The sequence below is a fragment of the Corvus moneduloides genome, chromosome 3, assembly GCF_009650955.1.
Source record: "Corvus moneduloides isolate bCorMon1 chromosome 3, bCorMon1.pri, whole genome shotgun sequence".
NCBI lineage: Eukaryota > Metazoa > Chordata > Aves > Passeriformes > Corvidae > Corvus > Corvus moneduloides.
In genome coordinates this window covers 39,008,984-39,027,789 of record NC_045478.1, presented here as the reverse complement: position 1 = coordinate 39,027,789, position 18,806 = coordinate 39,008,984, and the positions used below count along the sequence as shown (strand labels likewise).

Below are 18,806 nucleotides of genomic sequence, written 5' to 3'. Positions count from 1 at the left end.
CACATCTCAGTGGAGAGGGAATGTTACCATCTGGAGGTTTTTTATTGCCAAGAAGACTTGTTTCCTCCGTTTTTATTTTTGTTTTGCTTTTCTATGCCTTCAGGAGTAGCTTAATTGGCTCACCTTTCAGTCCTGCATTTCCTGACCTAGAGTTGGCAGCCATTCTTCGGTGTCTGGCCTACATCATATTCCTCACTCCATCTGTTCCATTCCAGGGTTTTGGCCTATTTGTCATCTCATCACCTTTTAATTGTTTTCTAACCCATCTCCCCTCTACCATTTTGTTTCTGTATGCTTTTATTTCTTTATTTCTTAAATTCCTCACTTTGTCCTGTTCCATCTCTGCAAGAATGAAAAGTTTAATGGTGTAAAAGCAATATTGCCTTATTCCACCCTTAGATGCTTGTTATTGGTGATGTTACCTTCAGTTAAATCTTTTTGGCATGCTTTTCTTCCTCTAAACACAACTAATCATTTACCTGAGGAACCTAGTAAACAAATAGTGAATAAGAAGCTGGAAAGATGTTACCTTATGCTTATACTAAAATTCAAAATCTTCACTTGGCAGCTGTCTTATATCCCAGCATGTAGGACTTCAGCCTGATTGTTCAAAGTTATTTTACCATATGAATTGTAGAGGTAGGTACAGCCAATCAGCCCAAGTGGAAGCTTTGTAAATTGTAAAGATGAAATAGGTAACTATACTGCAGGTCTTGAGCTGAATGTAGGTTACTGCCACTTGAAATTCAGTGCTTGAACTGGAGTTATTTCATGCAGCACTATAGCGATGTGAATATTATTTGGTAAACATAATTTCTGTCAGTGGGAGGTTGAGGGTGGCAGAGGCTTTGTAGGCCAGTGCTGGTGGGGTGTCCGGCTGCCTCTGAGTGTTCCTTTTCCTTTCTGTGGGACAGGGAAGCAGCAGCTACTTGCTTGGATTTGGGTTACACCAAAAGGTTTTCTCTCATGTTAGGAAAAACACTGACTCAGCTGTGGCTAACTTCTCAGCTTCCTTGCTTTGCTGGAGTCACTTAAGGAGACCTATTCACGAACAAGAATCTCTGTCATTTCCTGGAGTAAACAAGAGAGGATCAGGCTACTTGCTTTTGATTATTACTATTTGTGATGTTGAAGGTCAAGTATAATATTACAGCACAGTAGAATTTTGGTTAGGAAAGAAGTTTTTTTTCTTTTCTTTTAAGAAATTATTCACACATTAGTTACATTTCACATTTTTCAGAAAATGATCTACTAAAGTTAAAACAGTCTTGAGTATTTCCAAGAAGGATTATTTTCATAGCTTGTGGCCCATGTTAGATATTGCTAGTGGTACAAATTAAATTAATGTAGAATAATTCAGATGTGGAATATGTAATTAAATTCTGACTTGTCAAACTCTAGTGTGAGAAAGATAGCAATGGAACTAGTGGAAAAATAAAGGCATATGGATGGAGTGTTCTGCTTGGTGCACACTGTAATTTTAAACATCAGGACAGTACATATTCAGTTTAGCTTTTAACATTTTAACAACAGATTTGAACATTCTAACATTTTTGTAAGTTATTTTTTCTGTATTTTGTGCAGTGGAAATACTATACACCTTTCTAAGTAGGAAAAGTGTCTTTAACAGTGATTTCTTCTTTCAGTTTTATGGTGTATTACCAAACCAGGGAAATGCAAATCTGTTTGGACCTAATTACCAGTTGGTATGCCAGTATGGGCAATTGAATTGTATATTTGATATCTTCTGAATTAGTTAGAAGACTCAGCTGTGGTGACTAAGTGGGTCACTCCACTCATTAATTGAGGGGCAACTGTTTAATATTGTCCATTGTGCCACTTCACAGCCTGTCACTTTCCAAACTGCCTTCTGGCAATGCAGCTCCACAGGGAAGCCATCAGCCTTCTCGTATTGGAATGATGTTCAAGAGACATGCGCTTAATTTGGATAAAATGAATAAAAGCACAAAGAAAATGGTAAAGATGGGGGTGAAATTTAAAGCAATTTATTATGGTGCAAGATTATAGGACATTGCTGGTAGCTGTTTCTTTTCTTGTGATATGCCCAATTTTGAGAAAAAAACCCCAAACCAGACCTTGTATAAAATTAATCTTGAAAATAAAGAAACAATAAAATATTAACATTTTACTGTTATGGCTTTACAGTTTTAATTTCAGCTTTGTAGGAAATAAAGCCCTCAAGTGCCATTGCATAGCAGAAGAATTAGCTTTTTTTTAAACATCCAGAACATAAACCTTAATTTTGGTATTAAAATGACTGCTTCGGGCCTAGTACAAAATATTAGCTGAGTTTGAATCAGAAATTGTAACAGTAAATGTATGAAGACTTTATATTCTTGTATATCAGTTTTATGTCTAATTGAATTATTGTATATACAGTTTTGTCTTTGTTGACAAGTCTTATTAGAAATGCTTAATAAAACAAAATCCTCAATTATCTGATTTAATTAAAAGAGCTATCCATATTTTTGACAACCAGAGACCGGATTATGTTGTTACACTTTACACAGGGGCTGAATTAAACCCTATCACGTATGTAACAGTGGAAGATCATTCAGAGAACAAATTAAAATGTACTTGGCCCCTTTGTACTCAGCCCAGTGCCATTCTTTTTTTTGACATCAGAAGAACATATTGAATGTAGTATTTGGTCAAATCCAGAGTATTAGGGAGTTTGCAAGCATCAGTGTGATGAGAGCCTTGCTCAGTTGAAGACATTACAGACTTTACTGAGCATCTTTCATCCATTCAGGAATGTCATAGATTGCAGATAATTTGTAAATAAATCAAATCATTGGCTAGTGGAACCTATTAAACCTCCTCCAGCTCCAGCAAGACTGTTATCTCAGATGGGTGTGTTCTGCCGGCTCGGGGAGCATAGGAGAGTTATGTGGGTAACATCCCAATGTCTAAAAGAAAATAAATGAAGGCACCTTGTAGTTTGAAACGGAGAACTGTGAAGAGCACAGTAAATGAAATGGTCAAGCTATGAAATAGATTGCTGTTTCTTCATCAGGAAAAAATATGAAATATTGCTGTTTGGGCAGGGTCATTCCCGCAAAGCTTCGAGGAGTCCGTGTTCCTCTCATCATGATTTTGAAGCTATCACAAAAGTCAATTAAAGTTTCTTGAAGCAGCTTATTTCTCTTATTTGAAAAAAGCATTTGAAAACATTGTAGTTAATTGATGTCAGTTTCTCAATTGTATTTTTGAGAAGAGATTGACAGTGAGAAATGCCTCATGCTTATTTTGAATTCAAGAATGCAGATGTGCTGTCAAATTAAGCATTAACACACATAGTGCTTGAGTTATTCTTGGGTATTGTTTTGAATATATTAGGTATGTGACCTTTGGAGTTATTCACTCAGAACCAGCACATGGGTGATAGCTCAGTGGGGCTCTTACTGTAGCATGCTCTAGGTTTTTCTAAAATGTCTCCAAATAATTAAAAATATGTCATACAGCTAGTGTTATTAGCATATTTGAGGAGTGCTGTTAATGAATTACCTGCAAAGCCAAAAAGATATTAAAAAAAAAGTTAGAACCATCAGACTTGATTCCCTGCCACCATCACAGTGTATTTTACTCTTGTTCACAATAGCTTTCATTTCCCATGTGGCTGGGTAGTGAAATCAAGCTAGTGCGGTTCTTCGACTTCCTTAAAATCTGAGGTTGCATCCCATCACACACTACAGTGACTTCCAGCTATTCATATATCTGGAAGTGGCTTTTCTTTGCATCTTTTAGATCGGTAGTAGCTTTCAGGAGATGAAATATATGATTTCTCTTAAGTTCTCTATGAAAAAAGTAGACTGTAAAACTCCCTTGTGAAGCTGGCAGCAGTTCCAGTAGGAACTGGGAAAGCTCTTAAAGTCCAGTGTGTGGAATAACTTGGTTTTTTCCAAGGAGGTGCATCTGACACAAAGCAAGTTACAGATGGAAGGGATTACTCTCTTCGGCTTTCTTGCTTGGAGGTGCTGCTCATTTGCTATCACATGACTATAACCTGGAACTTCTATTGCCTTCCTCTTCTGGAAAGAATATATGGACTCCAGTGAAGACTTTCCTGCAGAATTGCTGTTCTAAAAGATAAGGAAGAGTGATGTCATTAGTTAGAATGCTAATGACCAGTCACTAGTAGTTTGGGCCCCAGTCCGTCACTGGCTGTGAACTTATATGGGCAAAGGGTTGAGGAAGATGCTCTACAGTAGTTGTAGTTCTTGGAATTATATTGTTTTTGGTCTGTGGCCTGCCTACCAGCGTCAAGTGTTCAGCATATTTGACTTTTACATCAAGACATCAGGGAGTCTGGGAGCCTGCACATCACAGTTTTCACAAACAGAATACTTGGAGCTTAAGTACAGAAGTACATACTTAAGTACTACAGATGCCAGTGGCAGCTAAGATCTGCATCCTTTCATCTTCATCCACTTGGTATGCAAGAGGGCCATCAAATGAGAACATGTTTATAATACATCTGAGAGGGCTGTTGTAGCTATGAGGTAAATAAATGTTTCTGTCAATGCTCCTGCTGAGTTTCTAACTAGTTGTAGACCAGAGGAGAGTATGTAGTTGCCGAGCAAACCCAGAATTAGGTCGAATTAGGTCACCTTCCTTCCTTTCTGTGCATGCACCTGTCTGTTGCCACTTCATGTTATTTCAGCATTGCCGCTCACACTGTTACTAGTGCAGAGCTTGTGGAGGTTCAGTGGAAGTGCCCAGTCCTGTCTTGCTATAATGGGCTGTACAAGGGAGAGGTGACCCCTGGTAAAGCTGACCACCTGCAAAATGCTGGGAAATACTAGAAAGTGAGCCTTCCACAAAAAAATTTCTTCTTGCCATTATCTGTAATTAGAATAAATGGAAGGCTGTCAGTGAATGTTTTTTTGTGGAACATGAATTTCATATTTAGCATCCTCTAACAGTGTTTTGCTAGATGAGCCAATAGGACCATATGTATTTGAATAGCATGAGCGATGGGTAAAGCAGTATATTCTGTATTCAATACAGGAATGCTTGCTAAAGATCCATGGAGGAGTGTAGAGAGGAAACTATGCATATTCCTCTTGCAAAAGAGTATTTGTTGCTGGAAACTGGTCAGTCTGTGAGGTATTCATTATTATTAAACACACCTTTGACTGAACTTCCAAATGAGAAAAATATGCCTTGCATGCCTCACTTTTTGGGCTACAAGTTTCCTATCTTTAGCAGGTCTTTTGTGGTGGATTCTGGTCTAGTGTCTTTAAAATTATTAGGGTACTCCTTATGGAATTCTTAAAACGTACTTCAGTGACCAGTTGTAGCCAATGTGTTTTTGTTGTGGCTGTTGGCTATTCCCACACCTAACAGATGGCACTCGTGTACATTGACAGGCTGTGGGATAGCTGAGCATTACTAATAAAACCTATCACATGCTAAACTTGACCTGACATTAATCAAGTTTTGAATGCTACAAATGATTCATGGATAATAATTAGTCTCTTGATCATATTAGTGAACACTGGTGTCACAATACTGCCATTATCTGCTTCATTCTTATAGGGAACAAATCTATTGCCATAATTAGGTGTTTTTTTCATATCTTTTGGGCCAAAATGTTCTGTATGATTAACTTGGTAAAGAGCTTATTTTTAGTCTTTCAGTATGATTGATTTCAGAGCATCTAGTAAATTAACAAATTGAAAGGCTTTCCATAAAATAATATTTTATAAAAAGTATATTTTTTAAATTTTATCAACTGAAAAATTTCCCAGGTGTCTTTACACAGTCATTTGGTATATTTTTCATCACCATATGATTCAGCTGTTGCCAGAGATATACAGTTCAAAATAGTGGTGATTTTGTTACACAGGTGAACCTTTGGAGTTTAGTTTTACTCTTTTTGCTTAGTTACTGAGTTACTGGTTGACATCAAGTGCTTTCAAGATGTACCTATTCATACAGACAAAATAATGTTTGCAGCTTTTCTCTGTTTTTGTCTAGAATTAGCATCTTGAGTGGATGGCTGTATGAAAGCTAGGATTTGAGCTTTGAGCATGAATTTTTTTAAAGGATTTTCATACAGTTTTACAGCCCTGATTTTACAGCCAAAAACCATGAAATTTCTTTTTAAGTAATGAGCAAGTGAGAAGTTTATACTTTGTGTTCCTTATGCAGTTAGGGCAAAGTAGAAAATTTCACTGGTTTACTAAAAATGGAGCAGTTATCTTCAATATGTGTTGGCTCCTAATTAGCATAGGAAACTTCTTTAAGCAATTACTTCTTAGAGAGCTCAGTTTTTAATGTATTTTCTACAGTTTTTGATCCTACTTTTCCTTTATGCATATTGTAGATTATTGGCATGGGTCAGGAAATATTTTGTAACTTTGTGATTTTTTGTAGCATATTAACTTAAGAATATTTAGTATAAGCTGTGGTTTTCTGGCTGTACTCTCAGTTATTATGGTGTGTTTTCTTTCTTGCCTTTTGTTGCTGGTAAGATAAGTATAGCTAAAGACAATGAATAATGGAGGAGAATGCATTATAGACTTGGACTTTACCCTGATGCAGATACACTTCAGCTGATACTGTTCTTACTCATTTATTTGATGTAAGGTAGCATATCATATTTTGATTTCAAAATGAGACTCATGCAGAGGAAACCAGGTCTTGTTAAATTATCAAAAATCTGCTTTTCAACAGTTTTATAGGTCATTTGTAGCAAAACATGAAATCCTATAAATGAGAGATCACTTTTGGTTTTGTGAGGGAAATAAATGCTAACATTGAAGCAGAAATCTTTATTTTATGACCATGTGTTAAGTCACACCCCTGAGACCATTGGCCGTGATTTCAGGACCTTCAGAGGTACTTGGAAGGAGCCACTTTGAGGCAAGCAGCCAGTTGTAATGAGGCATTGGCTGGTCAAATACTTTGGCAAGTACTCATGTATCCAGAGATCTCCTTGAAAGGAGACTCCTGTGGAAGAGAACAGGCAGTGCATTTTTTCTTGCTGCTGTGGCCCTTCTGGAATATTCTGTCTAGTCTAAATGGGATGGTTTCAGTTGATTTAAAAAATGGTATCTGTGGGATATCTTTTGAGGAGACATTGAAATATTTAAAGAGTTGCATCTGCTTCCTTGTGAAATGTTTGATATGTGAACCTTGTTTCTTAAAAAAAACCTCTAGGAGATGTCTTGGTCAGAGTCTAAAAAGAGGAACAAGGAAGAAAAGTTGAAGGAAGAAAAATATTGCTGAGAAATAGGCATTAATTTTTTAATTGCACAGGCAGTACTTCATTGGACAGCTTAATGAAGATTGTGGTTCTCCATCACAGCATGCTGTAATTTGAGATTGCACAGTTTTCCAAATAAATTACTTGGCAGTTGAGCATATCACTTGAAGAGGAACTTAAATATGCATGTGAGGAGACGGTTTCATCCTCATAGCTGTCTGAAAGTTAGTCTGAAATGGTGATCCAGGCTATGTCTGGTTTGGAGCAGGGAGGGTAGGAAGCAGTAGAACTGCCAGAGGTGTGGTTTTGATCCTCTCCCATCTGCTCCCAGATTGTTAATTTACACTACGTTTGTTTAGATCAGCTGTTTTACTTGCGATGCAATATTAGATGAGATCATTGGTATCCTGAATGTGAAAAAGATAAAAGTCTGCATGGATTGAGTTTCATGTGTTTGTTTTTGGCTTTTTCCTTTTTTTAATCTATATTTCAGAAGGTGTGTGCTCCCTTTAGTTCCCAAAACCATGAATTCCCCAAAGTCACTAAAGATTGTTTTGAAAGTTTTACCACATATTTTCAGTAATTCAGTCAGTGAACCAAATCAAACTTCTCTTAACACTTGTTTTGGGCTCTATTTCTGTTAAAATGTGAACTAGCCAACTTCCATTTGTGGAAAGTTTGAGATTCTGGGTTTTATTTTTAAATAATATATGAAAAATTTCCCCTCTATGGCATAGTTACATGCTATTCGATGCTTTTTTGCTTTGAGACAGAAAGCAGCTGTTCTGTTCTTGATACCTTCTCTTGCTTTTAGACACCCAACAAACCAAAGAAGACATGATGCTGCAGGACAGGGGAAACTGGAAAGATTTTGGTGAGGAGGAGGGAGCAGAGACCATAGCCATAGCTTAGAGGACCAGCTTCCCTCACTTGACATTAAGCTACCTTTGATAATATTTTCAAGCATTGCACAGCGGCCCATGTATTGTCTGAAAGGAAGCTTATACCCCACAACATGCATGCTTAATTCTTTTCCAGGAGGCCTCCTTTTCAAAATGTAATGTTTGAAAGCTGGAGTTTAGAATGTTAGTAGTTTGGTTGATGGCTCCATCATTGCCTGATACGGTTTGATTTATTTTTGGGAAATGTGGTAGTTGGGATGAAAACTATTTTTGCATTATTTTAACTGATCTTAACATAATCATTCTGTGGGATTTCTGATGTCATTCAAAAACAGGATTTATGAAGATTTATGTAGTAGGTTATCTACAGAGATGGATGAGCTCATGTTTATAAAACTTGACAGTTGTCAGGATATGAGAATTTCTTTGAGGCTGATGGTGAGGGCTGTCATCCTTGGAGAAGGGGATTGTCTTTAAATTGGACTGAAACCTAAGCTGGTAAAGATGCTGACTCTGTGAAGTTAGGAATGACAGTAGGCCCATGTCTGAAGGTGTTTTATATTCTGGCTAACTGGCAATTCAATTAATAGTTTATTTGTAACTAATACTTTTGAATGAAGTATGTTCCCTGTCACAGCTCTCTCTGTAGAGTGAACAGATCCAGATGATCAGTAATTTGAAGGTGGCTCTGGAAAACTCCATAGGGAGTGCAGGCAGAGTTGTTCTATCTTGACTTGAAGTGAAGCATTTAGCAGTTCTGAAATTGAGAAAGCAAGGAAAAGGGACATTTGTCTTGTATTGTAACATTCAAAGGGATTTTTTTCTGTATCCCTAAGTATTTCAGGAGGCTAACAAGCAGTGTCAGTTATGAATCAGAAATACAGACAAAATGGTTAGCAGTATTTGCATATTGTGACACGGGAGTCAATAATGGTTATGTGTGTGCAAGGACCTTAGTAAAATTATTTTGTAGAAAGTCAGTATGACTTTGTAGAGTCATCATTATGTTTTGGAATCCTCATAACTCACATTGTGTTGTGTTTCCGTGAGATTTTTATTTCTTTTTTGGTGAGGGGAAGGAAAAGACACAGTAGTACCTGCTGAACTTTTTTATTTTATAAATAATGTAATATCTGAAAACTCATAGAATCTTGTGTCTTGCCTCAGAAATACCGAAACACTAATGAAAACCTACTAGCATTGTATGGAATCTGTATGCACCTCAGTTTTCTTGTCTTCCTGCTGAAGGAGCAAAGTGATTTCTTTGTTGGTATAAGTACAGAGAGATCTCTAAAGCGTGAATTTTCAATTTTCCACAGAAGAACTGCTGACTAGTTCAGTATTCTAGCAAAATCAGCTTCAGCGAGTTATTAGCGCTCTTTTGGTGACATACTGCTGCTCTTCATCTCAGTGGTTAAGGAGCAAGGAGAAATGCTGTTACTCATCATACAGCTCCACTCAATCCATGCAATTATACCATTCTTTTGCTTAGAGGAATGTTATTAGATGTAGCAATAATTTTAAATTTAGTTAAAAAGTATGAAAGGGAAAGTTTTAAATAATAAACTGTAATATGAGTATATGGCTTATTGCAATGTTCACGGGGAAGAAGGAAGCTGAAAGAAGCGAACACACGGGATCTCAGGTGGAAATAGATGCCACGAGGCTACAAGGAGTTGGATGCCAGAAGAGCTGGTTCACATGCATCATTTACCCGTCGTCTATAAAATGTGATTGAGATGCATTGCGCTTTATCTTACCCATGGCAGTCATCCCAGTCAAGCAGGTGTGCCATTTATCATGGCACCAATTAAAAAAGACTGTTCTGTTCAAGTTAATTAAAAATTTGAACATGTGGAACATTGAACAACCTTTTTTAAAAGATGAACCGTGATATTTGCATTTGAAGTTCATAAACTGAAAAATGTAACTTTCTTAGTGTCAAAAATACTTGCTTGTATTGTCAAACATTCCTTTTCTGCTCATTTCCTTGTCATTCCAAACCTTCTGCAATACTCAATGTCTGTGTGTTCTGCTGTTCACAGACAACCTTTACACAGTTTAATTCTCAAGAAAATTTTTATTTTCTTGAGTGTATGAGGAATAAGGTCAGAGAAAATGTACATTCCTTCCTGAATTCCCTCCCCTCAATTGCTAATCCTTTCTAGTCAAAATTCCTTTCTAGAGAGAGTGTTATCATTCAAATACATGTAATTGACCTAATGAGAATGAAAGCAGAATAACTGGAGTACAAAGAAGTGTAGTTATCTGTTGAGGATTGCTGTGGGTTTAAAATCCTTTTGTCTTTGATATCTAACCCGTCACTTGGGAGAAGCTTAGTGAGAACACTGTGGACCTCCAAACTGAGAACGTGTTTTACTCTGAAACTGGGTGGCAGCTTGATGAGACGGATTCCTTTACATTTTGTAATTCTGGCTAAGTAGTGAATGAAAAGTATCAGAAGGTATTTCTGAAATGAGAAATTTTTAATTTATATTTTCCTCTCCATTCATCAAGTTGCAACAGTACTTTAATGTAGTTTTCTAAAACTGCATGTTCACCATAGTGGAGAGAGTTGCATGCCAAACAGTGCACAATAATTATTTTATGCTTTTCTACATACTCCAAATTTAAAGATTGTTTCTATAGTCTTAAGTTTTATTTTGGGAAGGAATATGTAATTCAGTTATGTAGGCTCCAACACCGAAGTAACTGTGTCCTCAAATTGTAGTTCCCTTAAGAACTTCAAAAACAGAAGCAGAAACAGAGGTGATTGATTTTTCTTTGTCACTTTGGTTAATGCCTTTTGATAAGTTAGGCAGAAATTTTTAAAAAGTATGGTCTCAACTAATTTGAAGTTTCTGGTTTTTTGTGGGGCGTTGTTTTTGTTTTTTTAAAAATTTTATTTTAAAAATATTGTTATTCCTTAGTATTATTAGTATTCAGGGAGAGTTTTTTTTGGTACCTGAATTTAATGAAATCAGTCTTGTGCATTTTTGTAAGTTTGAAGCATACTCTTATTACAGATGACTGGCCAGTCAGTTTTGGAACTGCAAAGTAACTTCCAAGTGATCCACAGAAGACTTAGCTTGTGTAGAAATTTTAAAAACCCACAATTTAAAATACTTTTTGACATTTGTTTAAATATTTTTCCATTGCTTTAATAAAAGCAAAGACTAACAATAGATTTATGAAAGAATTTGGGATTATTTATTGTTACTTTGTGTAGACATATGGTAATAAATGCATTACATTGTGAGCCTCAGCTGTAAATTTCAAGATAGCAACAGGTTATAACAGCAGGCTGCAGCTTCAAGTTTCAATTACAAGCTTTCTCTTCTGAAAAATTGTGTTTCATTGGATAATTCCTTACTCAGAATTAAATATTCCTAAAGTATTTTTCCACTTGAGAGTACTCTCAATAGTGTGTTTTTTGCAGTTAAATTGTATCTAAAAGGTGAATAGTGAAAGCTTTCTTTGTTGTTGGAGCTATAGGCACAAATCTAGGCTAATGACTGGGTAAGAGAAGAAGCTAGCTTTTTGTAGCAAAATGATCAGTTGTTCTTTGCAAACAGTTACAGGCTTAAGTGAAATATGTTGAATTATTATTGTTCCAAGTATTTGGCCATCAGGCTTTTGATCCATGAAACAGAAAAGTGCATTGCTTTTAGCTGTACAGCCTTAGTAGGATACAAATGTTAATTCTCAGCTCTTTCATACTTTATTGACTTAATTTGAATAATTTAGTTGTAATTTGGTCAGCAGGTCATTAAGTTGAGCTCTAGAAAGGAAATGGTACAAAATTAGCAGACCAGGCCAAAATGATGCTTTTAAAACTGGCTGTGATTTACTGGTTCTGTATTTTCTATGTTTTATCACCATGTGGTTACTTTTATGTCAAAGTTTTTCAAATATTGCTAAAAGTACCTACAACTTCAGGACAGATTCTTCATCTCAACAGTAAAACACAAATTGAAATTAATAAAGAGATATTTTTGTAATTCTCCTAATTTTTGCTATTACTTGTCAGTTATAATTCTCCTTGGTTATTTGCTTTTCCTTGGGCAAGTCATAATTTAATATGGAAGTATATAATCAATTCTCATAACTGTTGACTATCTGGTTTCAGTGGTTTGTTTAATTAGATGTTTTTTTTCTCTGGTAAATGCATCTTGATGGATATATTTACCTCCATATGGAATTCACAGTCTTTGAAAGCATAAAATAGAATATTCAAGATACAAATTAATTCAAAGAGTTGTTTTACACTCAAGTAACTGTGTTACTGGTTTATGCCCTAGTTAGAAAGTCTGTCAAACATGAATTTCAAATGATGCCCTGAAGTATTTTTCAGGATATAAGTTCAATCTAAAGTAAGTGCTACTTGCATGTTAAAATGGCAAATGGATTTTTTTAATTTGCCCACAAATGACCGTAGTGTCCTGTATTAGAATTGCTATTTCTTCATTTTCTAGTGTATAGAATCATCTTGGTTTCTAAGTATTTCTTTTTGGACAAAGGCATTTTCTAGCCTTGAGTATTCTTTGCAGAGACTGCTATTTTGTTGACGTTGACATCTCCCAAGCTCTAACGTTAAAGCACAAATAAGCTGTTTACTGGCAAACGATTGCAGTAGTAGCATATAATCCACCACTGTTCACTTTGATGTGCATTTCTCTATGGAAAACAGGATTTTCTTCTTTTGTTCTACAGCTCCTGGAAGGAAACTTTGCCAGAGAAGTTAGCCATGAAGTGGATGGACTGATATTTCAGCCTACAGGAGTAAGTAGCATAAATAATGGATTTTTCTCCCTTTAGTCCCAGATGAAATTCTCACTCTTTCTCCCCACTCATCCATCTTTGTTTTGGTCAGGATTACTTTGCAGTGTTGTTTCTGACTAGTTGCTATCTCATTTGTAGTATGTGTGATTTCTTACTAATTGATGGTGGTAGTTTTCAGGAACCATCTCATATTTTTTTAGAGACTGTACTATGGATATGTGCTGCTAAATAATCAAGAATTTTCTATGACTGCATGAGTTCCATTAATCTTTCAACCATTGATTTGAGCTCTCATATTATTTTGCTTTCTCAAGGATGTTCACACATTAAAATTTCATTAAAATTTGTGACTCGTGTTATTTAGTGCAATTGAAGCATGATAAGTTCTTGAGCCATGTCTGCCAGTGTAAAGGTATATGAGTGGCCTGGGGAGAACTTACCAGAAGTACTGCAGACTACCAGAAAAAATAATGCAAGTGGTTCCCCAGCAGGAAAGGTGGCTTTAAAGGAAGGCAATAGCATGGCCTCATCCATTCTATTACTCCTCCTGTTGAATCAGATACAGTGGATACACTGGAATGTGTATTGTATATTAGCATAGATGGTCACTGTAGCATCATCCATCTTGACTTTTTTCTTAGCTTGTAAATCATAGGATGGTTTGAGTTGGAAGGGACTGTAGAGGTCATCTAATTCCAATCCCCTGCCAGAAGCAGGTAGAGACACCTTCTGCTAGACCGTGTTACTCAGAGCCCCATTCAGCCTGGCCTTGAACACTTACAGGGATGAGCATCCACAATTTGTCTCGACCACCTGTTCAGTACCTCTTTCAGACACCCTCATACTAAGAATTTCTTCCTAAATATAATCTAAACTACTCTCTTCGATTCGAAGCCATTCTCCCTTGTCCTGTCAATATATGCCCCCTGTCAAAAGTCCTCTACATCTGTTTTGTAGGCCCCCTTAGATATTGGAAGGCTGCTGTGAGTCCTCAGAGCCTTCTCAGGTTAAATCCTATCCCCAACTCCATCAGCTTGTCTTTATAGGAGAGGTGCTCCAGCCCTGAGCTCATCTCCCAGTGGCCCTTCTCTGGGCTTGTTCTAATAGGTCCATGCCTTTCTTATGTTGGGGTCCTAGAGCTGGCACAGCCTCCGTGTGGGGTCTCATGATAGCAGAGTAGAGGGGCAGAACTCACCTCCCTTGCCCTGCTGCCCATGCTTCTGTGATGCACTCCAGGGTATGATTGGCTTTCTGGGCTGCAAGTGCACACTGCCAGCTTACGTTGAGCTTTTCACTCACAAACACCTTTAAATCTTTCTCCCGTGGGAGAAAGTCTCAGTCCACTCTCCACTCAGTCTCTGTTTGTGCTTGGGATTGCCCTGACCCAGGTGCAGGACTGTCACGTTGCGCGCTAGCTCAAAGAGAAGCCCAGAGGTCTAGCTGAGACCTGACTGGTTTATGGTGGCTTCACACAAAAGGCAGAAGGGAATGAGCTCCTCAGCCAAGGGAGCTGTCTCTGAGCAGGTGGAGGTGAAGAAGCAGAGAGAAGGGACTCCTCGTATAGGTTCCGTGCAGAGATTTATTCAGGTGAAAGGGTAGGGACGAAGAGCCAAGGATCTGAGGGTGTCCAGGGATTTTATAGTGGGGATAGGAAAGTTGGGGATAAGGGATACAGCCAATAGGATATGGGATAGGAGGCGGGGTTGAGAGCAAGGAACCAATGAGATTAAACACTAGGAGGGACTAAGGGAAGGAGCCAATGGGTGTCGAGTATACAAGAACTTTCTAGAACTTAGACACATTACTTGAGGGAAATGAATATACATAGACTTATACGTAAAATAAGGAGGGGAAAACATGGACCAATCATACAAAAATATGTGAACGTAGAACTAGGGATTATGGGCTCTCACCCTAACCAAGAGTGAGGCATTAAGCTTTGGTGCCTGGCCACCACAGCTGAGTGTCGGTTGTATCCTCAGGGGTCAGGGGGGCTGCAGCCACTTGCACTGCTGCACAGGACCTTGTACTTGGCCTTGTTGAACTTGGATGTTTGCACCAGCATACCTCTCAAGCCTGTCAGGGTCCTTCTGGATGGCATCCCTTCCCTCCAGTGTGTTGATGGAATCAATGCAAGGAATTGCTTTCAATTATTTCAAATTTCACAGGTATTTCTATCCTTCCAGTACTTGTGGAAAGTACATGTGTATACTTCTTCAGTTGAAATGTACTTTTCCTGGTCTGCTTCATGTACTGTAGGTCTTAGCAAGGGGTGATGATGCTTCCCATCTGGAAATAAGATACATTTCTCTATTTCAAGTTCTACATCAGCTAACTAGGCAATTAGGCCACATACATTTTTGGTTTTTTTAATACATAGCTATTTCCAGTTTAAAGCAAAATCACTAGGGGAAAGAAAGTTCATGCTTTCGTAAGAAGTCCTGATGATATCTTAGAATATTGTTAGACTCTAAATCAATCAGAAAGGTTTCTCAGAAGAAAATTAGAGGTTAAGCTAAGCAGAGTTACTACAGCTAAATTTGAAATTACCTTTTCTAGTTGAAATGAACTTACTGAGGAATGTGTCTCTTAGTCACTATTACAGGAAATCAATATCTGATATGTTTTGTGTTTCTAGAACTTGTGTTTTCTGATTTAGCCCACTAAAAAATTTATAACCCAACTAAAACAATTTTCTTTTATAAATGCTTATAAAGGTTATTAATCTTTAATGTATTTGTTTAATTTAATGTTCAAATTTTAGTATAGTTTCTGAGTTTACAGAATGTAAGTCTGTTGCATCTGTTATTAAAATGATTTTCCTGGATGAAGCAATGTTCAGTTTTCTCAGTGTAATTAGTTGAGAAAATATAAATAATATATTTAGAGTGAAAGATACCATTGTAGACCTTTTACTTGGGAAAGAAGTATTAAAGCTGATTAACTGAAAACGATGAAGCTGATAGAGATGGCTTTTTTATTTTATGTGATACAGAGGGAATAAATTAATAGGCAACAATACAAGAGCAACAGTATAACAGTGCATAAATGACCCCTTGAGAATACTAACTGAAATAATTTTTGTGTTGTAGTTGAATGCATGATGTATTATGTCGTTTCAGAGAGAAAACAACAACCCCCTGTTGTTGATTGGAGTGTAGAGCCCCAAACTTTGGTTATCGTGAGAGTTTAGAGACCTTTATAAAACCTGTTTGCCTCAAGTGAAGAGACCATGGCATATCCAGAAGAAAATTAGGAACCATAATTATTGACATAATTGATCTTGCATAAAGAAAGGATAGCAGAAATGATGCTGAGTTTCAGAAGATCTGGGAAATTCAAGAACATCTTTTGGGAGCTCTTGAAATCCAGTGTGTGTTTTGAGGAGTACACAAATGTAGACAGGAATTGAAGCAAAATCACAAAGAAGGATGAAGTGGCAGCAGAGGAAGATAAACAGAATGTCAACAATTACAGTCAGAAAATTCTTTGGGGAAAATTACCCACACTTACCATGTTTTTGATAGGTGAAGCAGAATGCAGAAGTTAACTATTTAATACAGAGAATGTTGAGGTTATTAGTTCATACTGTTTGAAAGTCTTTTCTGAGTTTCCCTTCCCCTCTGCCCTGGTTTACTCAGAGGTGTTCTTCTTGTTGTTTGGTCTTAGACAAAGGCATCCAGACCTGAGTATATGGATATGTTCCCCACTAGCTGCAGGTAACACTGGTACTGGGAGTCAACATAGATGGAGAAAGAGTATTTTGTTGTTTTGAAGTTTGGTTTAATTCTGATTTGCAATAAAACTCAAAATATCCAAAATGATCTGTGAATATGCTTTTAGCTTCTAAGAGCTCTGGATTTTCTCATTTTTCTCTTTGGTTTGAAGTGATTTCGCATCAAGTGCCTCTGTATTAGTCCAGTTTTGAGAAATTTATATGCTTTAATGAAAAGGGATTTGTGAAAAAGTTTTACTACTGAATCTAGGGTTTCAGTTAGATGTAAGAGGGTTTGTTTTCTTCTGTTAGTATTCCTATCTAAACTCTTATTATGAATAGTGAGGTTCTTGTACTGAAGCAGAAATTATTTTGCACTGTGACTGATGGTGGTAGAAACAATATTAAGGAGTAAGGAGATTGTTTTCTGCCTGTGCAGGTGAGTTTATTTTGCAAGATCATACTAACTGAGCATTATTTTTCCCAATTCATCACTTACTTGAGTTACTTATATTGGTTATTGCTTGGAGTATACAAAGGCTTTCATTACACATTGATAGTTGAAAGGCAATGGCTGAGGCATCCCATCTTCATCCCATTTCCTTCCTTGTCAGTCTGAAAGCTTTCACAGATCATGAGAAGAGCATGTTTAGTGGAAGTAATGGATGTTTTTGCCTCATTTATGATTTAAGAATGCTTTGTTGGTAGTTTGATGTGATGTGTGGTTCTTATGCAATTCCTGCATTAACATACCATACTCTTAACAACTCCATTGCAAGAGACAAATGTCTTCTTATTGTTTCTCCTCTTCTCTTTGTACTCTTTTCCTTTACTCTTTTTCTCTTAATGTGTTCTCTTTATCCGGCAGCCTGTTTACCCACTCCTTTTGATTTCCCCTCTATGTTGATTCTCCCTAACACTTCTTTTCCCTTTATAATTTTCTATCCATTTTAGATCCTATCACTAAAACTCCCATATGCCTAAATCAGCTCTATTCCATTTGACCAACTTTCTGATTCCTCTACCTGTAACAGGTTGGCAGAGCAGGGCCCAAAGGTAAGTGCTAAGTAGGAGTAAAACAGAGCAGCAGGAAACTTCATGGACAGGTACCTCACCCTGGCATCATGCCCCAGACAATGAGTGAGTTAGATTAAAGGTAAAAGCCACATGCCTTATTTACAGATTCTGAATGCTTGTGTAAAGATTGGAAGCTTTCAGTCCTTTTTTTGAGAGGTCGCTTCAAAACAGCAAACTTCTTACATTTGTTTTAGAACACTTGGAGGTTGCCAGCCTGTATGTTTTTTATTAAAATCTCAGAAATGGCCTCTTCTGATGGCAGAATTGGCTCTTTGGCCTGTGCCCGCTCATCAGTGAAATTACTTTTCATGTCTACCTTGTAAATTGAACCTTTGCTAGATATCTCAGACTGTCTTATTTTTATGCTAGTAATCTCCTAATAACCAGCTTTCTTGCTGACTAAAACTATTGCTTTTCCTTTGCTTTGGGAAAGGATGTAGGAATTACTTTCTTACTTTAGCCAACTAAATGAAGACTCACTGGCCATCAGTTAGGAAGGCCTAAGGACAGCTTTTGAGCATATGTGGAAAGCTTGTATCACAATTTATAATCTTCTGTTTTGTGTTTGCCTTCGGAGCTCTGTTACATTTTTGCATTGGCTCCAGCCGATTTCTATTTGGTACTCCTCCATGCTCTTATTTTGGATGAAGAATAAAGTCCAGTTACGTGGAATTGGGATTTTTAGAGGGAAGGACGAAGGGCAGCTGCAGAGCTCTGTTCTTCTAAGATAAATGTTATTTTAAAGAACAGCTGAATTATTTAACACCCAACTCTCCATACTGAATACTAATGAAAAGCTTAGCCTTTAAAATGAAAGAATAATGAACAGGTTTTTATAACTGAATAACATTGCATGAGTTATTACTATATCTTTCTTCCCTTCCCTTGGCAGACATAGTGGTGATCTGAAATGCTTGGTTGCCTGTTAATTATTTGTGCTATTCCCATTGTATAATAGGCTGTGTTATTTTCTGTCATTGTAGAAGTTCATCCAAAATTGCTAAAGTTAAAACTGAATGAAGTATCTCCAAAAGATACCACCAAATAAAATATCTCCATGATTTGTTTCATTAAGCTGTGCCAGTTGGTCCTAAAT

The 18,806-nt window shown here is 37.1% G+C and overlaps 1 protein-coding gene across 3 annotated transcripts in view; it reads left to right on the top strand.

The window, feature by feature from the left end:
* The window catches only part of RNGTT (RNA guanylyltransferase and 5'-phosphatase), a 178,720-nt gene that overhangs the window by 74,255 nt on the left and 85,659 nt on the right, over positions 1-18,806 (top strand). For all 3 annotated transcript variants that reach the window (XM_032105036.1, XM_032105035.1, XM_032105037.1), the window contains exon 12: positions 12,850-12,918. In XM_032105036.1, the coding sequence (XP_031960927.1) occupies positions 12,850-12,918 (69 nt within the window). The remainder of the gene's footprint in view (positions 1-12,849; positions 12,919-18,806) is intronic.